Raw genomic sequence first — 26,211 nt, forward strand, 5'->3', positions numbered from 1 at the left:
ACAAAATAATTTTATTTAGATAATGGACAAAAACTTTACCCTGACATGTCCGACTAGCCATGACTCATAGCAGAGGCATTTCTAACCTTCAGAAACCAGTTGGGACCTTGTAACCCTTAAAGATGCACTAATGCTTCCTGTGACAACAGAAAATCAAATTCCAGAGAAATACACCCTTTACATTTCTAAGACAGAGCTCTCGCCAACAGAGGTGGTGGCCAGAATTTTACACTCCCCTTGGTGGGTTCTAAGGTGAGGGGGAAAGAGTGTGAAAATACATGGATGGGATTCCCCTCAAGATCCCACCCACCTGACCTGGTCATATTATGCCAGGACAGGCAGGACCTTGGATGAGATGCCTACCCATGCCCCAATTAAAGCCCTTAAGTGGCCCCAATATTTAGGCTAGTAAGCGGATGAAAGATCAGATGGGGAAACCTGAAATTGCACGAAATTTGATCTTGGGGGGGGGGTGGTGGTGGGGGAGCCGAGGCTCCATTAGAAGCCCCCTTCTGACTGAGGCCACCCTCGCCTTGAGAACTGGAGACCTCCATCTCCCCCTAACCTATCACCTGACAACCCAATCACCCCCTTGTGACCCCCAAGGCCTCCCATTTCCCCCACTTGACCACTGCCACTTACCTGTCCTCCAGCACTTAGTTCCAGGTAGCTGGCTGCAGAGCCTCTTCTGGCCACTGCAGTGCTGCTCTTGGAAAGACTGGAGAGCAGTCAGCCAATGAGGTTAGCTGGCAGCTCTCCAAGGAGGGATTTCCTCCCAGTGGCCTTCTGCCAGTCAACGCTCTTTAGAGCGTGAAATGATGGGGATGTGTCTTGATCACCTGCCTTCCTGAAAACTCAGACCAATATGTCTGCAAGGACAAAAGGGACACCGACTCCTCTAAACACCTCGAGATTCCAGATCTGGAAAAATACCTCCTTTGTCCAAAACCCAGGACAAGAAGTGGGAGGTATGTCACATGACCTTCCCAAGCTGCTAGAATATTGACATGTGGAACTGAACTCAAGCAGTCTACCAGTTTACCACCTACCAGGTAGCAGCAGGAAGAGCTCTGTCCTGGTAAATTGTCTGGTCTTGATCTACACTATATATTACTGGAAACATCAGAACACCTATTAGACTAATTCATCTCAATGTACCTTCTTCATTGGGAAGTCCTCACTTCTGGAAAGACGAATCACCCTGCAACAGTTTCAGCCTGCTAACCTCTGAAGGAATACACCATTGGACTTTTGATTCTGGACTCACGTAAAACCATAACTCTTATTTTTATTGTGGTCTTGCCCTTTAATCCTTTCTTTCCCTTCTCCCTCTTATATTGAATGAGTGCAAAAGGGGCAGTCGTTGTGAATTCCCTTGCCGCATTTTGTTTTGTGTATAAAATAAGCTAACCCTCTTATTTTACCTTATCTCGAGTTTGCTGTGGGGTTATTAATAGAGTATTTAAGCACTCAAAACTGAAGGGCTGGGGAAAATATGCCACCATTAATGAAGAGAGAAATCAAAATTCAAAAACACCTTTCTGTTTGTGGACAGATAGTGAGAGAAGAAATCAGGGCTGTCTAAATTAACACCCTCCTATCCTTAACACCATTCAGGTGGTTCTTCAGCTGTTCCTTGTACCTCATGGAATATTAAATATTGCTGAATCTTCTTTGCCAATTGTTTCTTCAATTCATTCAGAGTGTCATTAAATTCATTTTGTTCCTCTTTGTTATTTTTGAGAGGAACAAACTTTGACCTGAAGGATCTTTAGCATGTGCAGGTCCTTCAACAGGTTTTTCTTTTCTTTGCAAAGCTCAATTGCTTCATCTTCATTTTTCTTGTGATGAAACAGAATCTTTGCAAGTTTCTTCTGCTGCTCAAAACACTCTTCATTTCTTCATGCTGCTGAACAGTCATGTACTCCTTTTGCATTTGATCTTGAAGGATTATTAGTTGTTCTTTCAACTATTTATTTTCTTGTTGATTTCTTGCCAACTCACGCCATGTTTCAGTACATTGTTTTGACGCTACTGGTAGTTTCAAAACAGCTTTTTCTAAAGTAGTATTCAACATCTTTTTAGTTCCTCATGTTTATCCATGGACACGTATTGATTTTCCAGTCTTTCCAGAGCAGCAACTTCTTCGAGTACCTTTTTTGCCTGGTGTTGCACTTGGCTATAATTCTGGTTGAGTTCTTCCCATTCAGCACTGATACAAACATTTTCCTGCGGAATAGCTTCATTTTCTTTTTGCCAGTTTTGTTTCTTTTGGATTACCTCAGATAGCTTTTCTTCATTCACAGCCAGCTGCCCATTCCACTCTGCCATCTGCACTTACAGTGTGGGTAATGCATCAGCATTTTCACACTGCTCTATTTTTAAGTCTTTCGGCTGCTTCTCAACTCCATTTTCCTTCTGCACTAAACTCTTCAGCTCATGCACTTCATTGCACTGACATGATGTGCAATCATCTCATAGCTTCCTTAGGTATTGTTTCCCTCAGCCTGGGGTCTCCTGTCTCCCTCACTCGGGGGTCTCCCCATCTTTTCAGTGCTTTACTGAGGTATTCAAGACTTTATTTTAAGCTATGTGCTCTCCACAGCTTGGGAGTTTACAATATTTGTCAAAGGCTTTTAATATCTTACCAAATGTGGTTAAGGATTCAGCTTCATCTTATCGTAGGATAATGTCATCCAAAACTACACCAAACAAATATAGAAACATAATAGTTTGTATTTTTTCTGATTTCTTGCTTAATCCTGATATAATCCTGTAAACAATAAGTTTTCTTCTCCAAGACTCCCAATTTTGGGTCTGATTTAGCCCTTTCCTTGACCTAAACTTGTCTGATATTTTTAATTTACTATCCATGGATAGAGTATGTCTTTAATTTTTTTATCTTCAAAATGGATTATTCTGCGTTTCAGCCTATTTTCTTTTTGGTGAATTTTGCTCCGCCTTTTGGTGATTTGGCGAGGTCTCTTGACTCTGCCTCTATGTTTCATCAGCTTCCAAGTCTGCAATTGCGATTTTCATTTTAGGCAATCTCCAACTGTGTCTTTGAGTTGTGTTAGGTGCTCTTTGCTCAGGTCAGGATTCAGTTTCTTTATCTCGTGCTTTGAGATTCTGAGTTCCTTCTCCAGCTTCTCTGAGATTTCAAGGTCCATCCTTCACGGCCACCATATTGTAAGGTTGTTTGGTGCCTCACTAATAGGTCTGGAGATGTGCATGGTTGAACATGAACAGTTCATTGGTAACCCATAACTTATACATAGCCAAGGTACTGCCAAGCATGGGTGCTGTCTCTATGTTGGCTCCTTCCAATCTGTACACAGAGTCTATCATCATGTGACTACATCATACCAAGAGTGGTACTGTTCACCAATCTCACATTAACACTTGATCTGCCTGAACACCTTTATGTTACATTACCTACCCATTGTATTATCGGGAAGGGGTAAAGGTTGGGGTGGGTCATAAAATTCATCCCTGCTTCTAAAAATTCCCACCTCACTAATGTCAATGTTTAAGGTTAGATAAGTTGTGAAAAAAAAAGGAAAGTTATAGAGAGCAGGCACATAGGATTAAGATTAAGACGACTGGTCACTTGAAGAATAAAGACCAACAGGCCTGTTCTAATTTTTAAGTAATTCTTTGCAAAAACCACTTGCATTTATGGAACCACTATTACACAGAAAAAAATCCCAAAGTACCTCCCAGAGGCATTAGGAGAAACTTGGAAACAAGTCATACAAGAAGATCTGCTTCAACAATGTTTCAAGAATGCCGCTATCTATCCTGCTGTAAGGTTTCTAAGAGATATCTCAATTCTAAAGTAGGTAGAAAAAGATCCAAATCTGTACAGTACTTTGTGTCAACCTGAAAACTTTCCAAGTGCATTGATACTAATAGCAGGAAGCTGTTAAATTCCTTTAACTTTTATAATTAATCCCCAAATCGTAGCTAGGCCATTCAGGGGAGAATTTAGAAAACACTTCTGGCAAATATGGGTGGAGCTGAGAAACAGGAAAGGTATGACCACATTAATGGGTTGTATTATAGACCACCTAATAGTCAGCGAGAATTGGAGGAGCAAATCCGCAGAGAGATAGCAGACAACTGCAGGAAACATAAAGTTGTGATAGTAGGGGATTTTAATTTTCCACATATAGATTGGGACTTCCACACTGTTAAAGGTCTAGACGGGTTAGAGTTTGTAAAATGTGTTCAGGAAAATTTTCTAAATCAATATATAAAGGTACCAACTAGACAGGATGCAATATTAGATCTCCTATTAGGAAACGAGTTAGGACAAGTGACGGAAGTGTGTGTAGGGGAACACTTTGGTTCCAGTGATCATAACGCCATTAGTTTCAACTTGATCATGGATAAAGATAGATCTGCTCCTCAGGTTGAGGTTCTAAACTGGAAAAAGGCCAAATTTGAAGAAATGAGAAAGGATCTAAAAAGCGTGGATTGGGACAGGCTGTTCTCTGGCAAGGATGTGAATGGTAAGTGGGAGGCCTTCAAAGGAGAAATTTTGAGAGTGTAGAGTTTGTATGTTCCTGTCAGGATTAAAGGCAAAGTGAATAAGAATAAGGAACCTTGGTTCTCAAGGGATATTGGAACTCTGATAAAGAAGAGAGAGAGATGTATGACATGTATAGGCAACAGGGAGCAAATGAGATGCTTGAGGAGTATAAAAAGTGCAAGAAACTACTTAAGAAAGAAATCAAGAGGGCTAAAAGAAGACATGAGGTTGCTTTGGCAGACAAGGTGAAGGATAATCCTAAGAGCTTCTACAGGTATATTAAGAGCAAAAGGATAGTAAGGGATAAAATTGGTCCTCTTGAAGATCAGAGTGGTCGGCTATGTATGGAACCAAAAGAAATGGGGGAGATATTAAATGGGTTTTTTGCATCCGTATTTACTAAGGAAACTGGCATGGAGTCTATGGAAATAAGGCAAACAAGTAGGGAGGTCATGGAACCTATACAGATTAAAGGAGAGGAGGTGCTTGCTGTCTTGAGGCAAATCAGAGTAGATAAATCCCCAGGATCGGACAGGGTATTCCCTCAGACCTTGAAGGAGACTAGTGTTGAAATTGCAGGGGCCCTGGCAGATATATTTAAAATGTCGGTATCCATGGGTGAGGTGCCGGATGATTGGAGGATAGCTCATGTTGTTCCGTTGTTTAAAAAAGGCTCAAAAAGTAATGCAGGAAACTATAGGCCAGTAAGTTTGACGTCAGAAGTAGGTAAATTATTGGAAGGAGTACTAAGAGATAAGATCGACAAATATTTGGATAGACAGGGACTTATTAGGGAGAGTCAACATGGCTTTGTGCGTGGTAGGTCATGTTTAACCAATCTATTAGAGTTTTTCGAGGAGGTTACCAGGAAAGTGGATGAAGGGAAGGCAGTGGATGTTGTCTACCTGGATTTCAGCAAGGCCTTTGACAAGGTCCCGCATGGGAGGTTAGTCAGAAAGGTTCAGTCGCTAGGTATACATGGAGAGGTAGTAAATTGGATTAGACATTGGTTCAATGGAAGAAGCCAGAGAGTGGTAGTGGAGGATTGCTTCTCTGAGTGGAGGCCTGTGACTAGTGGTGTGCCACAGGGATCAGTGCTGGGTCCATTGTTGTTTGTCATCTATATCAATGATCTGGATGATAATGTGGTAAGTTGGATCAGCAAGTTTGCTGATGATACAAAGATTGGAGGTGTAGTGGACAGTGAGGAAGGTTTTCAAAGCTTGCAGAGGGATTTGGACCAGCTAGAAAAATGGGCTGAAAATGTTTAATGCAGACAAGTGTGAGGTATTGCACTTTGGAAGGACAAACCAAGGTAGAACATACAAGGTAAATGGGAGGACACTGAAGAGCGCAGTAGAACAGAGGGATCTGGGAATACAGATACATAATTCCCTAAAATTCACAGGTAGATAGGGTTGTAAAGAGTGCTTTTGGCACATTGGCCTTTATAAATCAAAGTATTGAGTATAGGAGTTGGAATGTTATGGTGAGGTTGTATAAGACATTGGTGAGGCCGAATTTAGAGTATTGTGTGCAGTTTTGGTCACCTAATTACAGGAAGGATATTAATAAGGTTGAAAGAGTGCAGAGAAGGTTTACAAGGATGTTGCCGGGACTTGAGAAACTGAGTTACAGAGAAAGGTTGAATAGGTTAGGACTTTATTCCCTGGAGCGTAGAAGAATGAGGGGAGATTTGATAGAGGTGTATAAAATTATGATGGGTATAGATAGAGTGAATGCAAGCAGGCTTTTTCCACTGAGGCTAGGGGAGAAAATAACTAGAGGACATGGGTTAAGAGTGAGGGGGGAAAAGTTTAAAGGGAATATTAGGGGGGGCTTCTTCACACAGAGAGTGGTGGGAGTTTGGAATGGCTGCCAGATGAAGTGGTGAATGCGGGCTCACTTTTAACATTTAAGAAAAACTTGGACAGGTACATGGATGAGAGGGGTGTGGAGGGATATGGTCCAGGTGCAGGTCAGTGGGAGTTGGCACAAAAATGGTTCGGCACAGGCAAGAAGGACCAAAAGGCCTGTTTCTGTGCTGTAATGTTCTATGGTTCTATGGTTCTAATGGTAGAGTCATAGAGGTATACAGCATGGAAGCAGGCCCTTTGGCCCAACTTGTCCATTCTGAAGTTGTTGGTTGGTAGTTGAAGTTGATTACCTGGGTTTGGCAGGGAGACTGATTCTTGCATTATAACTTTCGTACATTTCTATATCTTCAGGCTGCATATTTTAAATTTCCATTGATGTGGATGAAGCCTCAATAAGAAACTGAATTTACCAAAGGTACCCTCATTTGCTGTTGAGGTCACTAGTTGTTCTTCACAGGAACAAGGTGAAAGACTCAGCTAAGGCATTGTGATTACTGGCAGTCACTGCATGTGACATTTTACTATTTACATGAGAAATGCAAGATATTATCTCTATTCCTTATAGTGATGTCAATTACTTGGTCACTCTATTGATGTATCTAGTCTTCAGTGTATGGGTAATATAGTGGTTCTGAGAGAAATTTAGCCAAGAGATTGATTTTTTAAAAAGAACAGCTCATTTATCCCATGAATATTCTTAGATTCCAATAAATGTGCTGGCAGATTAGCTGCTTTGGCAACCTGGGATTAAACTTTCTGGCCTCAGTTAAGTGGGGACTATGTGGATACAATTATAATCGAGCAAACAGAAACTTTATCATTGTGTATATCCCAGTAGCTTGGTTTCCAGACGTTTAATAAGGTGATGGGTTTCAATATGTGTTGCACATCTGGGGCAGAATTTTTCAATTTTTTAAAAAAGTGTCGTTTTCAGTGAGAAAACCAGAGACAATACCCATGCTGCCCAAAAGCAGGCTCGGATCCTCAAGGCCCAGACCCCTCAGGGGATGCCCACCAAGGTCATCTGAGGCAACCGGGCATGACAGTCAGCTGGCCGCCTCATCGTCAGCTATGGCTCCTGGGGAGATACCTAGACAGGGTGAGGAAGGTTAAAAAAATAGAGTCACAGGATTGGCACGGGTGAACTTAGGCACAAGTAGAAGTTATTCCCCAATGTTAGTACCATTAAATGTATTAAAAGTCACATTGTGCACCCTTAAAGTGCCTCCATGCTTATTTCATTACTGCATGCTCAGCCAACCCCGCGCAACGCCGGTGCATCTTCAATCTGCTCCAAGAGAATGTTAGCTCAGTGATTTCTCCCCATCTCCCTCTGTGACAACACAATCATGCTGATGTGATACTGTGTAAAAGTTCAGCACGGCTGTAACATTAAGGGCCACAGGCAATGGGTGACCTCCCAGTCCATGTGTCACCAACTCCTGTATCACTGGCACAGGTGTCCACCATCCCTCAGGACAGATGCAGTCCTCTCCAACATCTGGAGGTATGATGCTGTCCTCCAATGCACACATGACTGGTCGTATCTCCTCCGAAAAACCGCGATGTGTGGCCCTGCCCCCAGTACCTCAGTGGGCCCTGCCACCCCCTCCTCTGCAGAGTGCTGGTCCTGCCCACCTGCAGCCACACGTTAATGCTGTTGGTCCACTGCTAGCAATAGCACTGACAGCTTAACATGATCCTCTCAACCCAGAAATGTGAGCATCGAGGAGCCCTGGTAATATCCTGAGTAAGAAGTTTAACAACACCAGGTTAAAGTCCAACAGGTTTATTTGGTAGCAAAAGCCACACAAGCTTTCGAGGCTCTGAGCCCCTTCTTAGGTGAGTGGGAATTCTGTTCACAAACAGAACTTATAAAGACACAGACTCAATTTACATGAATAATGGTTGGAATGCGAATACTTACAACTAATCCAGTCTTTAAGAAACAAAACAATGGGAGTGGAGAGAGCATCAAGACAGGCTAAAAAGATGTGTATTGTCTCCAGACAAGACAGCCAGTGAAACTCTGCAGGTCCACGCAACTGTGGGAGTTACAAATAGTGTGACATAAACCCAATATCCCGGTTGAGGCCGTCCTTGTGTGTGCGGAACTTGGCTATCAGTTTCTGCTCAGCGACTCTGCGCTGTCGTGTGTCGCGAAGGCCGCCTTGGAGAACGCTTACCCGAATATCAGAGGCCGAATGCCCGTGACCGCTGAAGTGCTCCCCAACAGGAAGAGAACAGTCTTGCCTGGTGATTGTCGAGCGGTGTTCATTCATCCGTTGTCGCAGCGTCTGCATAGTTTCCCCAATGTACCATGCCTCGGGACATCCTTTCTTGCAGCGTATCAGGTAGACAACGTTGGCCGAGTTGCAAGAGTATGTACCGTGTACCTGGTGGATGGTGTTCTCACGTGAGATGATGGCATCTGTGTCGATGATCCGGCACGTCTTGCAGAGGTTGCTGTGGCAGGGTTGTGTGGTGTCTTGGTCACTGACCCAGAACCCTATCAAGACATGGGACATCCACCCATGCACATTCCCCTATGTGAACGCCTTTCCAATGAGCTTCACTCCCTTCTCTCTCACACAATGGTCATGTCCCCACACAAATCTCTCCCAACTCCACTTGACAGATGGGCATACACCTTGGATAGTCCTAGTGGTCCGCTTAACCCCACAAGGGTGAGGACTGAGGGCACATGAATGCATTGACTTGACCTGTGTGCTGAATTCCCAGGGGTTCGAAACGCACCCCCAAACTTTGTCATGTTAGGTCTGACTGATGAGCTCTGTTACCTTTGTCTCTTGCATTGGGGACTACATCTGTGTCACCTCTGTCTTATGGAGAGGTGAATGTAGGCAATGGAGTTCAATGCTTGGGGATTCCTCTCTGCTATACCCTTCAGAGGTGAGGTTGCCAGGTTCGCGTTTTTATAGAGCTATTGTAAGTCATGCCAGCATGACGTCACGCCGGTGTGGAATGAATATTCAGAGAGGGTGGAAGTCCTGGTGAGATGGCTCACAAATTAGATGCTTATGTATTTAAATGAAGTGGGTGGGAACCTCATTATGTCACGGGCGAGAGGCGTGGAAAAATCGGGAAACAAGATCTCACCAGTAGGAATCTTGTTTCCCGACTTTCAGGGGATTTTGCACCCATGTTGCTGTTTACACTGACAGCTAACGCGGGTTTAAAATACCACCCGTGATGAAGAAAAATAGGATAGGACAAAAGTTTGGGCAGCTCTTGAATTGACTGAAAAAGGTCTAGATCCATAAGCAGCAAATGAAGGAATGATTTGATAAGAAACAGGGCAGCCGTGAACATACACTTGGAAAAAGATGATCTAATAATAATTTTACATTTTAACTTAATAGACACTTCACAGCCTTCTGGACCCAACAGTTTCAGATCATAACCACTGTTACCGTTTATTTGGACAATAGTTTACTGTTGTCATTTACACCTCCTCTAGATTCAGCTTTTTTCTCTACTTATCCCATCATCTCCTTTTGCCTTGTCTCATGATCTCTTCTGCTATTTAAATCCCCCCCTGCCTTCCACCCTCTCATGTCTCCATTTCCTTGCACTTGTACTCGCTTAAAACCTGTTATGTCTAGAACATTTTCCAGTTCTGATAAAGGGTCACAAACTTGAGTCAACTCCATTTTTCTCTCCACAGATGCTGCCTGCCTGAGTATTTTCAGCACTTGCTGATTATGTTTCTGATGTCGAACATCCACAGTATTTCACATTTTGTAATAACAACTTGTTTGGAAGTGCACAGTGTCAAACCCAGTCAAAAACTTTGTAAATGTCTAAGAAAATGACAGATGATTCATCACAAGATTCAAGATTAGAGCTCTGAGATGTATTGAATGATTACAGTGAACAGCAATGCTAGTAATTGTGGATTAACAAAGAAAATTACAGCACAGGAACAGGCCCTTCAGTCCTCCAAGCCTGCACCGACCACGCTGTCCGACTGAACTAAAACCCCCTACCCTTCCGGGGACCATATCCCTCTATTCCTATCCTATTCATGTATTTGTCCAGATGCCCTTAAAACTCAATAGCTCCACTACCACTACCTCCCCCGGCAGCGAGTTCCAGGCACCTACCACTTTCTGTGTAAAAAACTTGCCTCGTACATCTCCTTTAAACCTTGCCCCTCGCACCTTAAATCTATGCCTCCTAGTAATTGACACTTCCACCCTGGGAAAAAGCTTCTGACCATCCACTCTGTCCATGCCCCTCATAATCTTGTAGACTTCTATCAGGTCGCCCCTCAACCTCCGTCGTTCCAGTGATAACAAACCAAGTTTCTCCAACCTCTTCTCATAGGCCAAAACTTGCTAGGAACATAGGAACAGAAATAGATCATTTAGCCTCTCAAGCCTGTTCTGCCATTCAACAAGACAATGGCTGACCTATGACCTAACTCCATATATCCGCCTTTGTCCATAAGCCTTTGACATCTTTGGCTAATGATAATCTATTTTAGTTTTAAAACTAACACTTGATCTAGCATCAGTTGCTATTTGCAAAAAAAAGTTTCAAACTTTTGCCATCCTTTGCACAAGAACATAAGAAATAGGAATAAGAGTAGACCATTGGCCATTTGAGCCCATTCAATAAAATCATGGCTGATCTGATCATGGCCTTAACTACCTGCCTATCCCCAAGCCCCTGACTCCCCTATAGATCGGGATGTTTGAGTGAAGAAGTGAATCCTAATTTCACTCTTGAAAGGTCCGGCTGCAATATGGCTCCTAATCCTACACCCCAATTAGTGTGAATAGTTTATTCCAATTTATCCTATCTGTTCCCCTTAATACCTTGAAAACGTTGATTGACTTACCCCTTAACCTTCAAACTCTCCTTGTAATTTAACTCTTGGAGTCTAAGTATCATTCTGGTAAATCTATTTTGCATTCCCTCTGAGGCCAACATATCCCTCCAGGAACTGCTCCCAGTACTCCAGGTATGCTCTGATCTGGGCTTTGTGCAGCTGAAGCCTTATATCTACTCCCGTATGTTCTATCCCTCCCTCCAGATATAAAAGCCAGCATTTCATTAGTCTTTTTGCATATTTTCTGCACCTGTTCATGGCATTTTAATTTCAATCTGCGTGTCTGAACCCACAAAACCTATGGATATTCACTGTTTTTAGCTTCTTACCATTTAGAAAGTAGTCTGTTCTGGTCTTTTTAGGTCCAAGAACCTCACATATGTCTTACATTGAAATCCATTTGCCACAGTTTTGCTAATTCACTTAGTCCATCAATATTTCTTTGTAACTTTGTGCTTTCATCTACACTGCTTTATGAATGAATCCTGCCTATCTTTGTATCACTGACAAACTTGGACAGGTGACTTTCTATCATATCATCTAAGTCATTGATGAAATGTAGTGAATCTTTGCAGCAGAATACTTGTCACAGCTGTCTCCTCCTGCTCAGCCAATTTTCTATCCAGGTCAATAATCTGCCTTCAATCCAACTTTAGTAAACAGTTTCTTCTGAGGTACAAAAACAGGAACAGAAAATGCTGGAAAAATCTCAGCAAGTCTGACAGCATCTGTGGAGAGAGAACAGAGCTAACATTTCAAGTCTGGATGAACCTTGAAGGGTTCTGCTGAAATTTTCCAACATTGTGTGTTTTTGCTTTACAGCATCCGCAGTAATTTGCTTGTATCCCTTCTACTGTACCTTATTTAGGTGATGGATTATTTGAAAATTAACAGTAACTTCCAGAACTAGAGAATAACCAATATAGGACCAATCAATCAGCTGATAGATAGAAGGGGACATTGGATCTTTCTTAGGGAATAAGAAAAAAAAATCAAATGAGAGAAGGACTTGGAGCAAAGAGATTGAATAGGTGTCAATTGACAGAGATACGTTTGAGCACACTTTGGAAGGATGATGTAAAGAATACCATTAGGACTGGACGTCTTATTGGATTTCAAAGAACTAAAAATCTGATAGACCAGGCAGAGATAAAGTTAGTATTGCATATAACGGTTGAATAGAATGGAACCATATAGAGGCTCTTTTCCAATTTCATCAAGGTCTGTGTTTTCAGGAAAAAAGTAAGATGAAAATATTAGCTTTCTATTTAGATATTAGGGCGTTCTGTGAGAAGTAGGTGTGAGGCAATGGACAAAAGAGCCCAGCGTGGGGAGATAAATAGTGTATAGAAATTAGGATTGATTGAATATGAATAGATTTATTAACCATAGCAAACAAATGGCATTGGTCCCACACAAATAGAAGAGTGGCAGTGAAGCCATTGTTGATGGTGGTTTCAGCAAGAGGTAATAGAACATAGAACATAGAACAGTACAGCACAGAACAGGCCCTTCGGCTCACGATGTTGTGCCGAGCTTTATCTGAAACCAAGATCAAGCTATCCCACTCCCTATCATCCTGGTGTGCTCCATGTGCCTATCCAATAACCGCTTAAATGTTCCTAAAGTGTCTGACTCCACTATCACTGCAGGCAGTCCATTCCACACCCCAACCACTCTCTGCGTAAAGAACCTACCTCTGATATCCTTCCTGTATCTCCCACCACGAACCCTATAGTTATGCCCCCTTGTAATAGCTCCATCCACCCGAGGAAATAGTCTTTGAACATTCACTCTATCTATCCCCTTCATCATTTTATAAACCTCTATTAAGTCTCCCCTCAGCCTCCTCCGCTCCAGAGAGAACAGCCCTAGCTCCCTCAACCTTTCCTCATAAGACCTACCCTCCAAACCAGGCAGCATCCTGGTAAATCTCCTCTGCACTCTTTCCAGCGCTTCCACATCCTTCCTATAGTGAGGTGACCAGAACTGCACACAATACTCCAAATGTGGTCTCACCAAGGTCCTGTACAGTTGCAGCATAATGGGCGGAATTTTCCCGTCCTGCCCACCACGGGAATCGTAGCGAGTGGGGGTGGATCATGCAAAGGTCCATCAACCTCGGGTAGGATTTTCCAGTCTTGAGGCAAGAGTGGCTGGAAAATCCCACCCAATAAGTTAGTACTTTTAATTTTATTTAATGAAAGATTGAAAAGTTGGAAGAATAATAACAGATCATTTCATATCGTGAGAGAGAAATTGTTTCAGGGACAAAATTGAAATCATGTGATTGGAAGGAGCTACCAATCTTAAGAGGGCCAATATTTACTTGGCTGCATTTGTGGCATTCTGGTCAGTGAAAGTTCACAGAGGAATCTGAACAAATAATCTATGTGTCCTTTAGAAGAGATGTTATTTGCATTAAGATGCTGTGCAGAATCTTCCAAACTCCAGAGCAATGAAATCTGAAGTTAAGTTGCTGTTGTGCGTCAGACCCTGCAGAAGTCCCAGTTTGTTTAAACTTCCAAAGGGCTCGATTACACTACCTGGACACAACACAGTCTGAAAGTCTCGAACATTAACTTCAGCGTCAGAGACATGGGACAGATATGATGGGTGTACCTGAACACTTACCCTGGAAAGGCAATGTTTTTAAAGTTTATATATTAGTGTCCCAATTATCTTCATTAACACTGCAATGAAGTTACTGTGAAAGTCCCACACTCTTGAGCCTGTTTGGCTACACTGAGGGAGAACTTAGCATGGCCAATGCACCTAACCAGGATATCTTTCGGACTGTGGGAGGAAACCAGAGCACCCAGAGGAAACCCATGCAGACACATGAAGAACGTGCAGACTCCACACAGACAGTGACCAAAGCTGGGAATCAAACCCAGGTCCCTGGCGCTGTAAGGCAGCAGTGCTAACCACTGTGCCACCGTGCCGCTCTGCTATAACAAAGTGATTAGCTAGCATAACTGAACTGAGCAACAATCCATCCATCCACCATCTCAATCCCTCTGCCCAACTTGAATTACCCCTGACATAACCCAATTCCACCTCCTCCCCCAACCAAACCAACTCTCCTCTGACTGGACCATACTACAACCCAACTAATTCCTGACCTGACCCAACTACGAGGGGGGTCTGGCTACCCACTCACTCAAAAATCTTTGAAACTTACCTGAATTTGACAGCTCATGCTGAAAAAAAGGGGACATGTCCTCTCTTCATCCTTCTTCTCCTAACCTTGCCACTCTTGCCCTGGAGTGTCTGTGCTGGCCCAATTCCGCTGCAACCAGAATCAGAAGTCCCGGCTGAAAATGTGCAATATTGCCAAGACGCAGAAAACCAGGACACAGAAAACCTCACTGATAGCAACAATAATACCGCTGACCAGAAGATCTGTGCCTCTATCTTTTCAAATGAATGATTCTAAAATTCCATTACCAAAATTCAAAGCAGAGTAGTTGTTCTGGCCAACACTCCTCTCTCAAAAAACCTCACCACCAAGATCAAATTCAGTGCTGTATTTACAATTCCACTGTGCACAAAGACATTGCTACATTTGCCTGCATGGCAATGGTGACTGCACATCAAAGTAATTCCTTGCATGTGGAGCAGTTTAGGATATTTCTAACAGATCACACCTAAACAGTAACCTGTCTTTTCCTCTTTCAGATGTTCAGCAGGCTACTACATTTTAATGCCCTTAAAACACATTTGAAACAAAAGGATCTTTCAAGTAGCGGACAGAGGAATGTCATGCATTAAGTGCACAAAAACATGGCATGCAAGGACAGCCATAGGAAGCTGAATTTTGAGACTGCAGCTGAATCTGACTAGCTGTCACCAATCTAATGTCTGCAATCTATTGCATACTTATCGATTATTATATTTTTGATTTGATGCTCACATCTCTCCATGGTTGTTGGCCATTTCAGTACTGTAAGTGGCTATTGCATGACAAAGTTAAAAAAAAACATACCTCCACTAAGAACAAGTGAACAAGCTAAAAACAGGTTGCAAACAAACCGGAATACTACAGTCCACCCACAAATAGGAGAGCGGTCTGCATTACATACTAAGTAGTAAAACCCAACATAGCAATATCACAATGTATTTTTTTAAAAGTTAGGTAAAGCTCATCACCGCTCACTTACTTCCTTTATTTCTAAACTGTGACAATTCCACAACTGCAGTACTGAAAATGTTCAAGAAGGAAGTAGTTGATACATTCATAGCAGGAAACATCATCTTCCTCTCACAAAGAAAATAAAATAAAACTTCACATCAGCTAACAGCTGTTGGATGCCTGACAGGCACAGCATTCTGGAGGTTTTGCTGCGCCTGTTGGCAGGGTAATCTGCTGGAATTTCTTGGCCCAAGCCATTTGCTTAACTCAACAGCATTCCTGAAGAGCTCTGCCTCCTGATAGGGCCTTGCACCCAAATCAGGGACAGAGCAAGATTATAACTCTGTCTCTGAAGCTAGCAACAACACTTCTGGCCCCTGGCAGCAGGATCTAAATACCCAGATGCCCAAGGATCGTCAGAAGAGGGGAATATATTTCTAGCCTTCAGTGAACCTCCGGTGCTATTGATTTTCCGGGCGCTTCCAGGAACCTCAGAGATTCTTTTTTTTTTATACTTTTCCAATTCAATCAAATCAAATCCAATTCAGAGTCTCAACAAGTTGAGACATTTCCGATCCAGGCTGACAAGACAGGGCAGGCGACCAAACCACCCTGTCCTGGGCCCGATCTACATGAGCCAAGCTGATTGGAGAAGGGGGAGGTTCCTCCTCCAAGACTTGGGCTCATTTTCATCTTAGCCAAAAGGCCAAGATGCCGCTTTTAAAAATTGCTTCATATGAAACATATGAAGCCTCAGCGTAACCTAATGACCTCAACCAAACTGATAAGAACAGATACTACACTTGATCTTAGCCAAAAGGCCGAGAAGAGTCTGTAGAGAGTTCTGACGTATGCCCTGCCACTTGTTCTTTTAGGCAAAGTCAGTAGGGTAAGGGTGGGGGGAGGTGCCGCTGACAGTACCCCTCCCACCTGATCTGCAAACTGGACCCATGCTGATTCCAGATGTAGGTCCAGTTCTGCCCACATTAGGAAGCGTTGGAAATCTTAGGGCAGCATAGAGAGACTGGAAGCTTGACGCAATGAGGCCGTTACTCATTTCCTCTTCGCCTGGGAACTGAGCATTCTTCTTAGCATAAAGAAAAGGACAATCTATCGAAAAGACGTCTAAATGCTGCAGTTTTACTTCTTGGAGATAAATAGTAACGATACCCATTTCTACAACATTCAGTAGGCATCAACTCACCTTAAACATTTCTGCTTCAGGTTCTTGTGCACAGGCAGGACCTGTGTAATTGGTTCTGATTGCATCCAGTCGTATCCTCTGATTGATCTAATTGGTTCCACTAACTTTCAATCCTGCCCTACAAATGATCAGACCAGTTCTGGTAGATCCCAATCTAATTGATCGATTCTGACAACCTCCAATTTCATTGAAAAGACTGATTTTCCTGGCAAAATGCTAACAAGCTGACACATGGAATGAAATGCTAACTGTCAGCTTGAAGTGTGATGACTAACATGTACGCACCACTAATGTAATTCTGCACTGATCCAGCTGCATTTTCACTGTGCTTAAAAGGGGTTATTATCATAATATGTAAAACCAGGCATCCTCACCCCTTTTATAAACGTTCATGGTTGTAACACCATTTTACAGCAACTGCCTGTTGCTAGTTAGTTCTCCAATTACAGAACTTACAAAGCACGCACATTAGGAACAGAACAGTCATTTAATTTTTGGTGTCAAACTTTCTTTGGAGACAACAATTTTATTTAACTGTATTTTGACACAGCTTCCTCAATATGAATGCTCATCTGCACACAGTCGTGCCAAAATCATCCATATATTTACTACAGTGGTCAAATAAGTCCGAACCTGTAGTCTTTCTGTGATCTTGCAGGTTAAACTGGATTTGGTTGGACATAGACAAGTGCCCACCAACTCTGTACACAATTTGGAACCAATACCACTCAATTTTCACTCCAAATCTTTCTCCTTATAATTAAGAATTTCACAGTTTCAGTCATAGTTCTTCATTCTTTGCTGATCCGATTCACTAGTAATTCAAGAGGTGTCAAAGAGCACGAGCTTGATCAGCAATTTATACTCCAATTGGACAGAGCTTGGATCCAACAATCCTCGTTTAGGCTTGGGGTCAGTTCAGCAATGGTCCACTTTGACTCCTGAAGGCAACAAAGATTTCACTTGGAGTCAAACTGGCTCGATTTGGTTTTCTCACCTCAGTAATGCTGATCAGTTTTGAAGCCTAACAGTTCTAGTCTGGGTATGAACATACAGATAGTTAATCAAGGCCTTGCAGGCTGTAGGAAAAAAATATAAATCACCTGCCAAGCTTTTTGTAGTCATATTGAAAACACTTTCCAGTGTGAGAAGAAAAACCTTTCAATTTTGTCAGACAGATTTTGAAGTAAGCCATAATCATCAATAGGCCCAAAGAAAGTGATGAGCCTTCTCACCTGGGCTCCGAGCGCAAGCCTCCAATTAAAGAAAAATTGTTTGTTTTTAATGGTCTTTTACACTGACAAGTGGGCAATCATTCCAGCACCGGTAGCTGTCAGGGATCCAGGAAAATCCTCAGTTGATAATGCCCAATGCTTCCAATTAGGAGCAGAGCCGCTCCTGGAGCGCTAACGATTCCCCAGTCTCCACAGGCCCTCGATCAGACTTTTACTGCAAATTACTGACACAAAACAACTTGTATTGATGGCGGAACATGTCGTCCGTGGCTGCTGAGTTTAATGAGGCGATGGAAGTTTGGTTTTGCTGAATTTCTTTGTTTGACAGCTGCTTGGGAAGAGGAGTGTTGACCTTATAAAAGATTTAGTGATTCTCATTATATTCTGTCAAGTAGTAGAGTGATGTGTTTCTAAGTAATTTGCATCCAGGATCCTTGTGCATATTTTTGCAGAGCATTTCTATATCAAAAAAGTAACTGTTGCAATCTTTCTGTCAGTTTATTTTAAAAAGTGTTTGTCCATAAGCTGCTTTGTCATGAAGTGGTGGGTGGGGGGGACGTGCAAGAAGGGGATAGAGGGATGTAAAAGAAAGAGTTGTATCTATGCTGTGGCCCACCTCTGAAAATGAACTCTATAGTTTCAGTTTTTCCTGGATATATTATAAAACTACCAACACATAGTGGCAGATGGCGTACACAGCAGGGAATACTGGTGATAAGAGTGGCTCTGTATCTGTGACGCTTTCTGACACAAACCTGGACCACTTGCTGAACAAGACTGTAACTATAATAGGTTTTGTGGGTGTGATTATTTTTAACAAGTTGTCAACAGCTCTTGAGAGTTTGCTGATAATTTTTCAGGCCAACCTCCCTTTTGTTTGTTTTTCTGTATCTTGGAGAACACTGGATATCACTAGTCTGTGACACTCTTGCTGGCTTTTAGGGTGGGAAAGAAACGCAACAAAGGAGTGCAATTAGCGATATTAATCAAGATGTAATGTCTTCCTGTTGGCTATTTAAACCGTCAGTATAGTTTCTGCAATGGCCAAGCACATTGGTTCTTGAGCCTTTTTGTCTGCAGACCACTTACAAAAGATCCTGTAGACCACTGGTCCTTACCCCACTTGCCACCACAAAAAGAGTCATGAAAACTAATGGGAGCTATAAATATTGTGCCTCTTTTTGCTACTGAATGTTAATAAATTTGTAAGATTTTTACGAAATATCACATGTAAATTATTAATCCAGAAACAAAAGTATGGACATTTCATAATTTTGTTTTAAGGTTAATGCTGTTAAAGGAGTGTTAAAGGGGTTGCATGGTGGTACAGTGGTTAGCACTGCTGCCTCACAGCACCAGGGACCCGGGTTCAATTCCTGGCTTGGGTCACTGTCTGTGCGGAGTCCGCATGTTCTCCCCCGTGTCTGTGTGGGTTTCCTCCGGGTGCTCCAGTTTCCTCCCACAGAAAGACTGCATTAGGTGCATTGGCCATGCTAAATTCTCCCTCAGTGTAACTGAACAGGCGCCAGAGTGTGGCAACTGGGGGATTTTCACAGTAACTTCATTGCAGTGTTAATGTAAGCCTACTTGTGACACTAATAAATAGACTTTAATGTTATGATCTTCTTCAAAACAAATACTCACCTGACATCTTTATTAATTAAATAAAATCAACACAAATGTTGCTTCTAAAACAACATTCTTTTGCTCACGCTTATAACAACTCATGCCACGCACACAGGAGTTAGTGTTGTGTGACGTTACACAAGCGATGGGGATGAGTTCTCGACTGTTCTTTCATATAGCCTTGGCCATAGTATTGTGCGCCTGTGACTTGAATTTTGGAGCAGCCCGTGGAGGACCCTCATGGATCACCAGTGATCCACAGAGCAGACTTGGAGAATAACTGGTCAAGGACATTGTCACTGTGATATGATTTGGGCAATATCACACAAAAGGTCTGAAAACCGCACAAGTTCATCACAGGTGTAGGTCAGTTTGGAGTATTTCAGTACTTTGTCCACGTTTTTGCAGGATAGATTATCTTTGAGAAATTCTACATTCCTCTCTAATTAACTCTGTATAGCTTTCCCATATTACTGTAAAGCACTTTGGAAAACGCTATAGAAATGCATGTTTTTCTTGTCTGTCAAAAGTGAACATCTACATCTGTAGGTGTAACTTGCAGTGACAGGAAACTGTTAACAAATGTGATTTTGTTCATATTGGAATGATAAATACTGAAATTTCATAATTTGAACTTCCTAAGATTTCAATGAAGGCAATCTTATTGGCTCGTCACACTGGTCAATCGGTGTGGTGAGCCGACAAGATTGAGAGAGGCAAGAAACCGGGTTTGCGTCAGGTTTCTTGCTTCTCACGATATTACCGGTCCTGGATTGCTGGCGCGATCAGCCTGGCGCTTGGGAAGGGTGCAAGGCTGATTTAAATATTCATTTGAATATTATTAGTGCGTCCTGCACACAATCGTATGGGCTCACTTGCCTTAATGGCCTCGCGGGTGGAAGTCCTTACTGGCAAGGATCACGTATGGTCTCCACCAATGGGGCACGGCCTCAGGGGAGGGGCAGGGCCATGATGGGGGCGGGGCCTAAGAGGAGGTAGGTGGGGGGATCGGCCAGAGTGGGGGGTATCGGGGCAACGATCAACCGAGGGTGGAGAGGCTGGGGGGGGGGCAGTGACAGGGGAAGGGGGCGATATCCGGGGGTAGTGGGGTAGTTGGGGAATTGGCCGGGGAAGCCAGCGATTGGTGGGGGGGGGAGTGCAATATCCAGGGGGGGTGGGGGGAGTGACAAATCTTCAGTGTTTTCAGTGTTGCACAGAACACTAAGAGATCTGCGCAAGCATGATAGCGCCCTTTAGCTGTGAGCAGCCGGCTTTCCAACGAGAATAGACTGCATCCATCCCTCCTATTGGCATGAATCAAACCTTGCCTCTTCTTTTGCACTAAGTGGCATAAGATCGTGTCTGAAAGCTCACTGAAAAAATGGCCACAATTCTCTCCCGTTTTAATGCTCATTCAGCAATTAGAATTTTTTTGGTAATATCGCCTCCTATGAGTTATTGTTTAAAACATTACAGGTAACTTATAAATTCCTCCAATTGTCAAAATTCCTCAAATCCTAATACAAGTTTGTGGCTCTGTTGCCATCATTGACAAATTGGATTTCCAAACAAGAAATGGGAAATAGTAGAAAGGTCAATCCTCCACATTAAAGATTATATTTAATAAGGTGTTGCAGCATTTTCCAAATTTAAAAAAATGATCACTGGGAAAGAGGAGTGAGTTAAGTTGCCTCACTGTACCGGTTCTGCAGACACTCCAATCTGTGTCCATCAGAATTTGTGTCCACTGTTTGGCCAACTATATAGAGTCAATTATATACAGTTACTGCAAGGCCAGAGCATCTTCACCGCAAAGACTGCATAGATTCAAGAAGGTGACTCACCCCCGCCACCTCTCAAGGTCAGTGACAGTGTCAGTGACACACTCATTCTGTGAATGGATAAAGTAAATCAGTTATACCTATCAGGAATTGCAGTACAGGCTGGGGCTCTTTTCTCTGGAAAAGAGAAGGTTGAGATGACATACTGATAAGTTATGGAGAGATGCAAACATTATAGGTGTTTAATTATCCAAATATAGACTGGGACAGTGGGAGTGCAGAGGGTGAAGAGGGCCAAATGTTACTACATTGTTTTCAGGAAAATCTTCTACAGCAGTGTGTCCAGTCCACAAGAAAGAATGCACTTTTGGACCTGGTTCTTGGAAATGAGGTGGGCCAAGTAGATCAAGTGTCAGTGGGGGATTATTTAGGAAACAGTGATCATTGTATCATAAGGTTTAGGATAATGATAAAAAAAGGAGAATAGACAATCCAGAGTAAGAATAATTAACTGCGGAGAGTCATCTTCAATGGGGCAAGAACGGAGCTGGGCCGGAAAGAGTGGAATGAAAGGTCAGCAGGAACAATTGTAGCAAAGGGCTACCTTTGAAAAAGAAATGATCCTGATACAGTCAAGGTATATTCCCTTAGAAGGGAAAGGTAGGGCAAACAAGTCCAGAGCTCCCCGGATGAAAAAGGAGGTAGAAATTAAGATTAAAAAGAAAAAAGTGTGATTCTGACAGGTGTCAGGTAGAAAATACAATTGGGAACAAAGAGGAATACAGAAGGTTCAGCGGGGAGTTGAAAAAGAATATTGGAGAAGCAAGGAGGGATTATGAGAAAAGGCTGGCAGCCAACATAAAGGGGAATTCCAAAGTCTTCTATAGGCATATAAAAAGTGAAAGGATGGCAAGAGGAATAGAGTCGATTAGGGAGCTAAAGGAAATTTACACATGGAGGCAGGGGGTGTGGCTAAGGTATTAAATGAATACTTTGCATCAGTCTTTACCAAAGAGGGAGATGCTACCCAGGCCTTGATGACAGAAGAAGGGTTCAAAATTGTTAAGGAGGAAATGTTGGATAGACTGTCAGTACTTAAAATTGACAAGGCACTGGGATGAGATGCATCCAAAGATGTTGAAAGAAATGAGTGGAAATTGCATGGGCACTGGTCATGAGCATTCAGTCTTCCCTAGACTCAGACGAGGTGCCAGAGGACTGGAGGATTACAAATGTTACACCCTTGTTAAAAAAGGGCTGTGAGGATAAGCCTAGCAATTACAGTTTAACTTCAATGTTGGGGGAAACTTCTAGAAACGATTATTTGGGGTAGACTCACATGAAAAACTGTGGGTTGATTAGGAAGAGCTTGGAAGAAGGATTTGTAAAGGGGAAATCATGTTTGACTAATTTGCTGGATTTTCAAGAGATAAAAGAATTGATGAGGGTAATACTGTTGATGTGGTGTAGATAGACTTTCAAAAGGCATTCGATACAGTGCCACACAACAGACTTGTGAGAAAAATTATAACTCTTAGACTAAAAGAAACCATTGCAAAGTGGGACACAAAATTGGCTGAGTAGTAGGAAAAAGAGAGTAATGGTCAGTGGATATTTTTCAGGCTGGAGGAAGTCCTCAGGGGTCAGTATTGGACCTGTTGCTTTTTCTGATATATATTAATGATCCAGATCTTGGTACGCAGAGGACAATTTCAAAGGTTGCAGATGATATGAAACTTGGAAGCATTGTAAACTGTGAGGAGAACAGAACTTCAAAAGGATATGGGCAAGGTGGTGGAGAGGGCAAATAGATGGCAGATTAAGTTGAATGTGGAGAAGTGTGAGGTGATGCATTTTGGTAGGATGAACATGGGCAGACAATATAAAATAAGGGGTACAATTCTTAAGGGAGTGCAGGAGCAGAAGGACCTGAATGTACATCTGCTTTGATAATTGATAGTGGCAGGACAGTTGGAGAAAGCAGCTCGCCAAGCATGCAGTGTCCTGGGCTTTATTAATAGGTGCATAGAGTACAACAGCAAAGAGGTTATGCTGAAATGATACAAGACACTAGTTAGACCCTCAGCTGGAGTACTGTGTGCAGTTCTGTGTGCCACACTATAGGAAGGATGTGGATGCATTGCAAGAGTACAGAAGAGGTTTACAAGAATGGTTTCACGGGTAAGAAACTTAAATAACGAGGATAGATTGGAATTTTAATGCCCCGCCCGCTATGGGAATTGGAGCAGGCGAGGGGCGGACAATGGGAAGGTCCATTGACCTCGGGTGGAATTTTATGGTTTCGGGACGAACGAGGCCGTAAGATCCCGCCCAGTGAGTGGTTCAGGTCTCGAATTCTCTGTGTTCTATGGAGCGAAGAAGGCTAAGAGAAGATTTGATAGCGATGTTCAAAATCATGAGGGGCTAGACAGAGCAGATAGGGAGAAACCGTTCCTACTCATAAAAGGACCATAAACAAAAGAGCAGCGATTTAAAGTGATTTGCAAAAGAAGCAAATGTGATGTGAGAAAAACTTTTTCACACAGTGGCCGGAATTTTATCGCCCCGCCCGCTATGGGAATTGGAGCAGGCGAGGGGCGGACAATGGGAAAGTCCATTGACCTCGGGTGGGATTTTACGGTTTCGGGACGAGCGAGGCCGTAAGATCCCGCCCAGTGAGTGGTTCAGGTCTCGAATTCTCTGCCTGGAAATGTGGTGGAGGCAAGTTCAATTGAGGTATTCAAGAGGGCACTGGATCAATATTTGAACAGAAACAATGTATAAGGTTACAGGGAAAAGGCAGGAGAATGGCACTGAATGATAATGAGCACTTGGAGAGATGATGCAGACAAAATGGGCCGCATGGCCTCTTGTACGCCGTAACACTGTGATTCTGTGATATGTGAATGAAAAATCTGACTTCAGAAAGTAGTGAAAAGGAAAACAGAGAATTCAAACAAAATGCCATCAAAACTTATCTTTTAAAGGGAAAAGTCAAACTTGACATTTGCTCATTAGTTAAAGAGCATTGTAGATCAAGGATGAACAATAAACTCCTACTGCCTGTATTAGCTGAATTAATGCTAATACTGATTATCTTTTTTGTAAATTTATGAACGACTAAACAAGAAAAGTTTATATTGTAATTTGACTTGTTCCTTTCTTCCAACTATTGTATTAGACCACAGATCATGAGCTTCAAGTTTGAGGTTGGAGATTGCCTATTTAGGCAGTCTAGCTTTTGAAACATTAACCAAATGGACAATTGCCTCTTTTGCTTTATTTTGTGCAGATTGGACCTCATCTAGATACATTCCGGAGCATTAAGGCTCGGCGAGCAGCTTTTGATGCTAATTGGTTGGATTCTGCTGCAAGGAGTGGCCCCCATGGACACGGTGTTTATGCCTTTGAATAAACCAGAGCCTAAATTATCAGATTTCTTTAACTTGCAAAATAACTAGGATTGTAATTCTCCATTTTTTCAAATGTTCGAAATGTGTAATGATTTTAAATTAGAATTAAATTCATCCTTTAGCTGTCTTGATTACATCTGTTGTCTTTGAATGTTCAACGCTAGATAATTCCTTCATACAGAGGGAATTTTATTTCTTGAAGCAGTGGGTGCTCGAGTGGTTAAATGCATTGCACTGGACCACCTAACCAATCTCTGCAATAAGAACAGGAAATGCTGGAAAAACCTAGCAGGCTTGGCTGCTTCTGTGGAGAGAGAAGCAGAGTTAACATTTCGAGTCCAATGCAACTCTTCTTCAGGACTGGAAGAGGTAGAAGATTAGCGCTGTCAGTTTGGAGAAAAGAAGATTGAAAATGGGGTGACAGTTTTGCAGAACACTTTAGCTCAGTCTGCTAGAATGATCCCATTCTTCTGGTCGCTTGCCATTGCAAGTCATCATACAAAGAACAGTACAGCACAGGAACAGGCCCTTCGGCCCTCCAAGCCTGCACTGATCACGTTGTCCTATCTAGACCAACCGCCTGTATCCCTCTATTTCCCGTCTGTTCATGTGTGTATCCAGATAAGTCTTAAATGTCGCTAACATCTTACGTTAATCATCATCTAATCATCTTACTCTCATGTCCACATGTCTGTTCTCAACCTGTTACCGTGTTCCAGAGAAGTCCACGGCAAGCTGGAGGGACAGCACCTCATCTTCCAATTAGACACTTTACAGCCGACCGGACTCAGCATTGAGTTCAACAAATTCAGACCATGGTTTTGATTTTCTTTTCCCTCAACTGCCAGTCTGTATCTTGTTTTCATTCTTTTGTTTACGGACAGCGCTGACCTTTATCCTCATATTAACATGTACTCTGGACCAATGCTTTGTTCCTTTACTATAACCATTTGCTTTTTGTTCTGTGACATACTTGTCATTTAATCTCCCACATCCTCTAACTTATCTTGACCCTATCTTTTGCTCCACTTGGCTCTCCACCATCCCCCCTCTGCTTTTATCAACAGCATAAAACCCATAATTTCTACCTCTTCAGCTCCAAAGAAGGATCACATTGAACTCAAAATGTTAGTTCTGTTTATTTTGCCACAGATGCTATGAGACTTGTTTAATTTTTCCAGCATTTTCTGCTTTTATTTCAAATCCCCAGTATCGAACATTATTTTGCTTTTAGCTTAAACAACCTCTGATCGATATAATCTTCATCATGATACAAGAAGAAGCCTATAAGGAGTCTTCAGCTAGATATTCTATATTTCAGAAATCATCATTTTCATCTGTCTGTTTTAAGAAAATAAATGGTAATCAACAATACATTAATGACCAGGACAAGCTGATGAAAATTACAAGGAAAAGCCTTCTAAGTATCATGTAAAAAATAACCCTGATTCTGCAACATGATGCTACTCAGAGTTGAGGTAAACTCAGGCCAAGGAGAGGAGTGAGAGAACATTGAGATGCTTCATTTAAAGGTAAGGTAAAGTTGCC

General features: G+C 42.4%; 1 protein-coding gene and 1 pseudogene across 1 annotated transcript in view; one reads left to right on the forward strand and one right to left on the reverse strand.

Moving 5' to 3' along the window:
• The window catches only part of cfap77 (cilia and flagella associated protein 77), a 170,662-nt gene extending 145,725 nt beyond the window's left edge, over window positions 1-24,937 (forward strand). Inside the window, exon 6 of the mRNA XM_078227582.1 lies at window positions 24,543-24,937. Coding sequence (XP_078083708.1) covers window positions 24,543-24,665 — 123 coding nt within the window. The 3' untranslated portion in view covers window positions 24,666-24,937. The remainder of the gene's footprint in view (window positions 1-24,542) is intronic.
• On the reverse strand, window positions 16,105-16,237 carry LOC144503227 (U2 spliceosomal RNA; annotated as a pseudogene).
• Window positions 24,938-26,211: the final 1,274 nt, after the last annotated feature.

The sequence above is a fragment of the Mustelus asterias genome, chromosome 13 (assembly GCF_964213995.1).
Source record: "Mustelus asterias chromosome 13, sMusAst1.hap1.1, whole genome shotgun sequence".
NCBI lineage: Eukaryota > Metazoa > Chordata > Chondrichthyes > Carcharhiniformes > Triakidae > Mustelus > Mustelus asterias.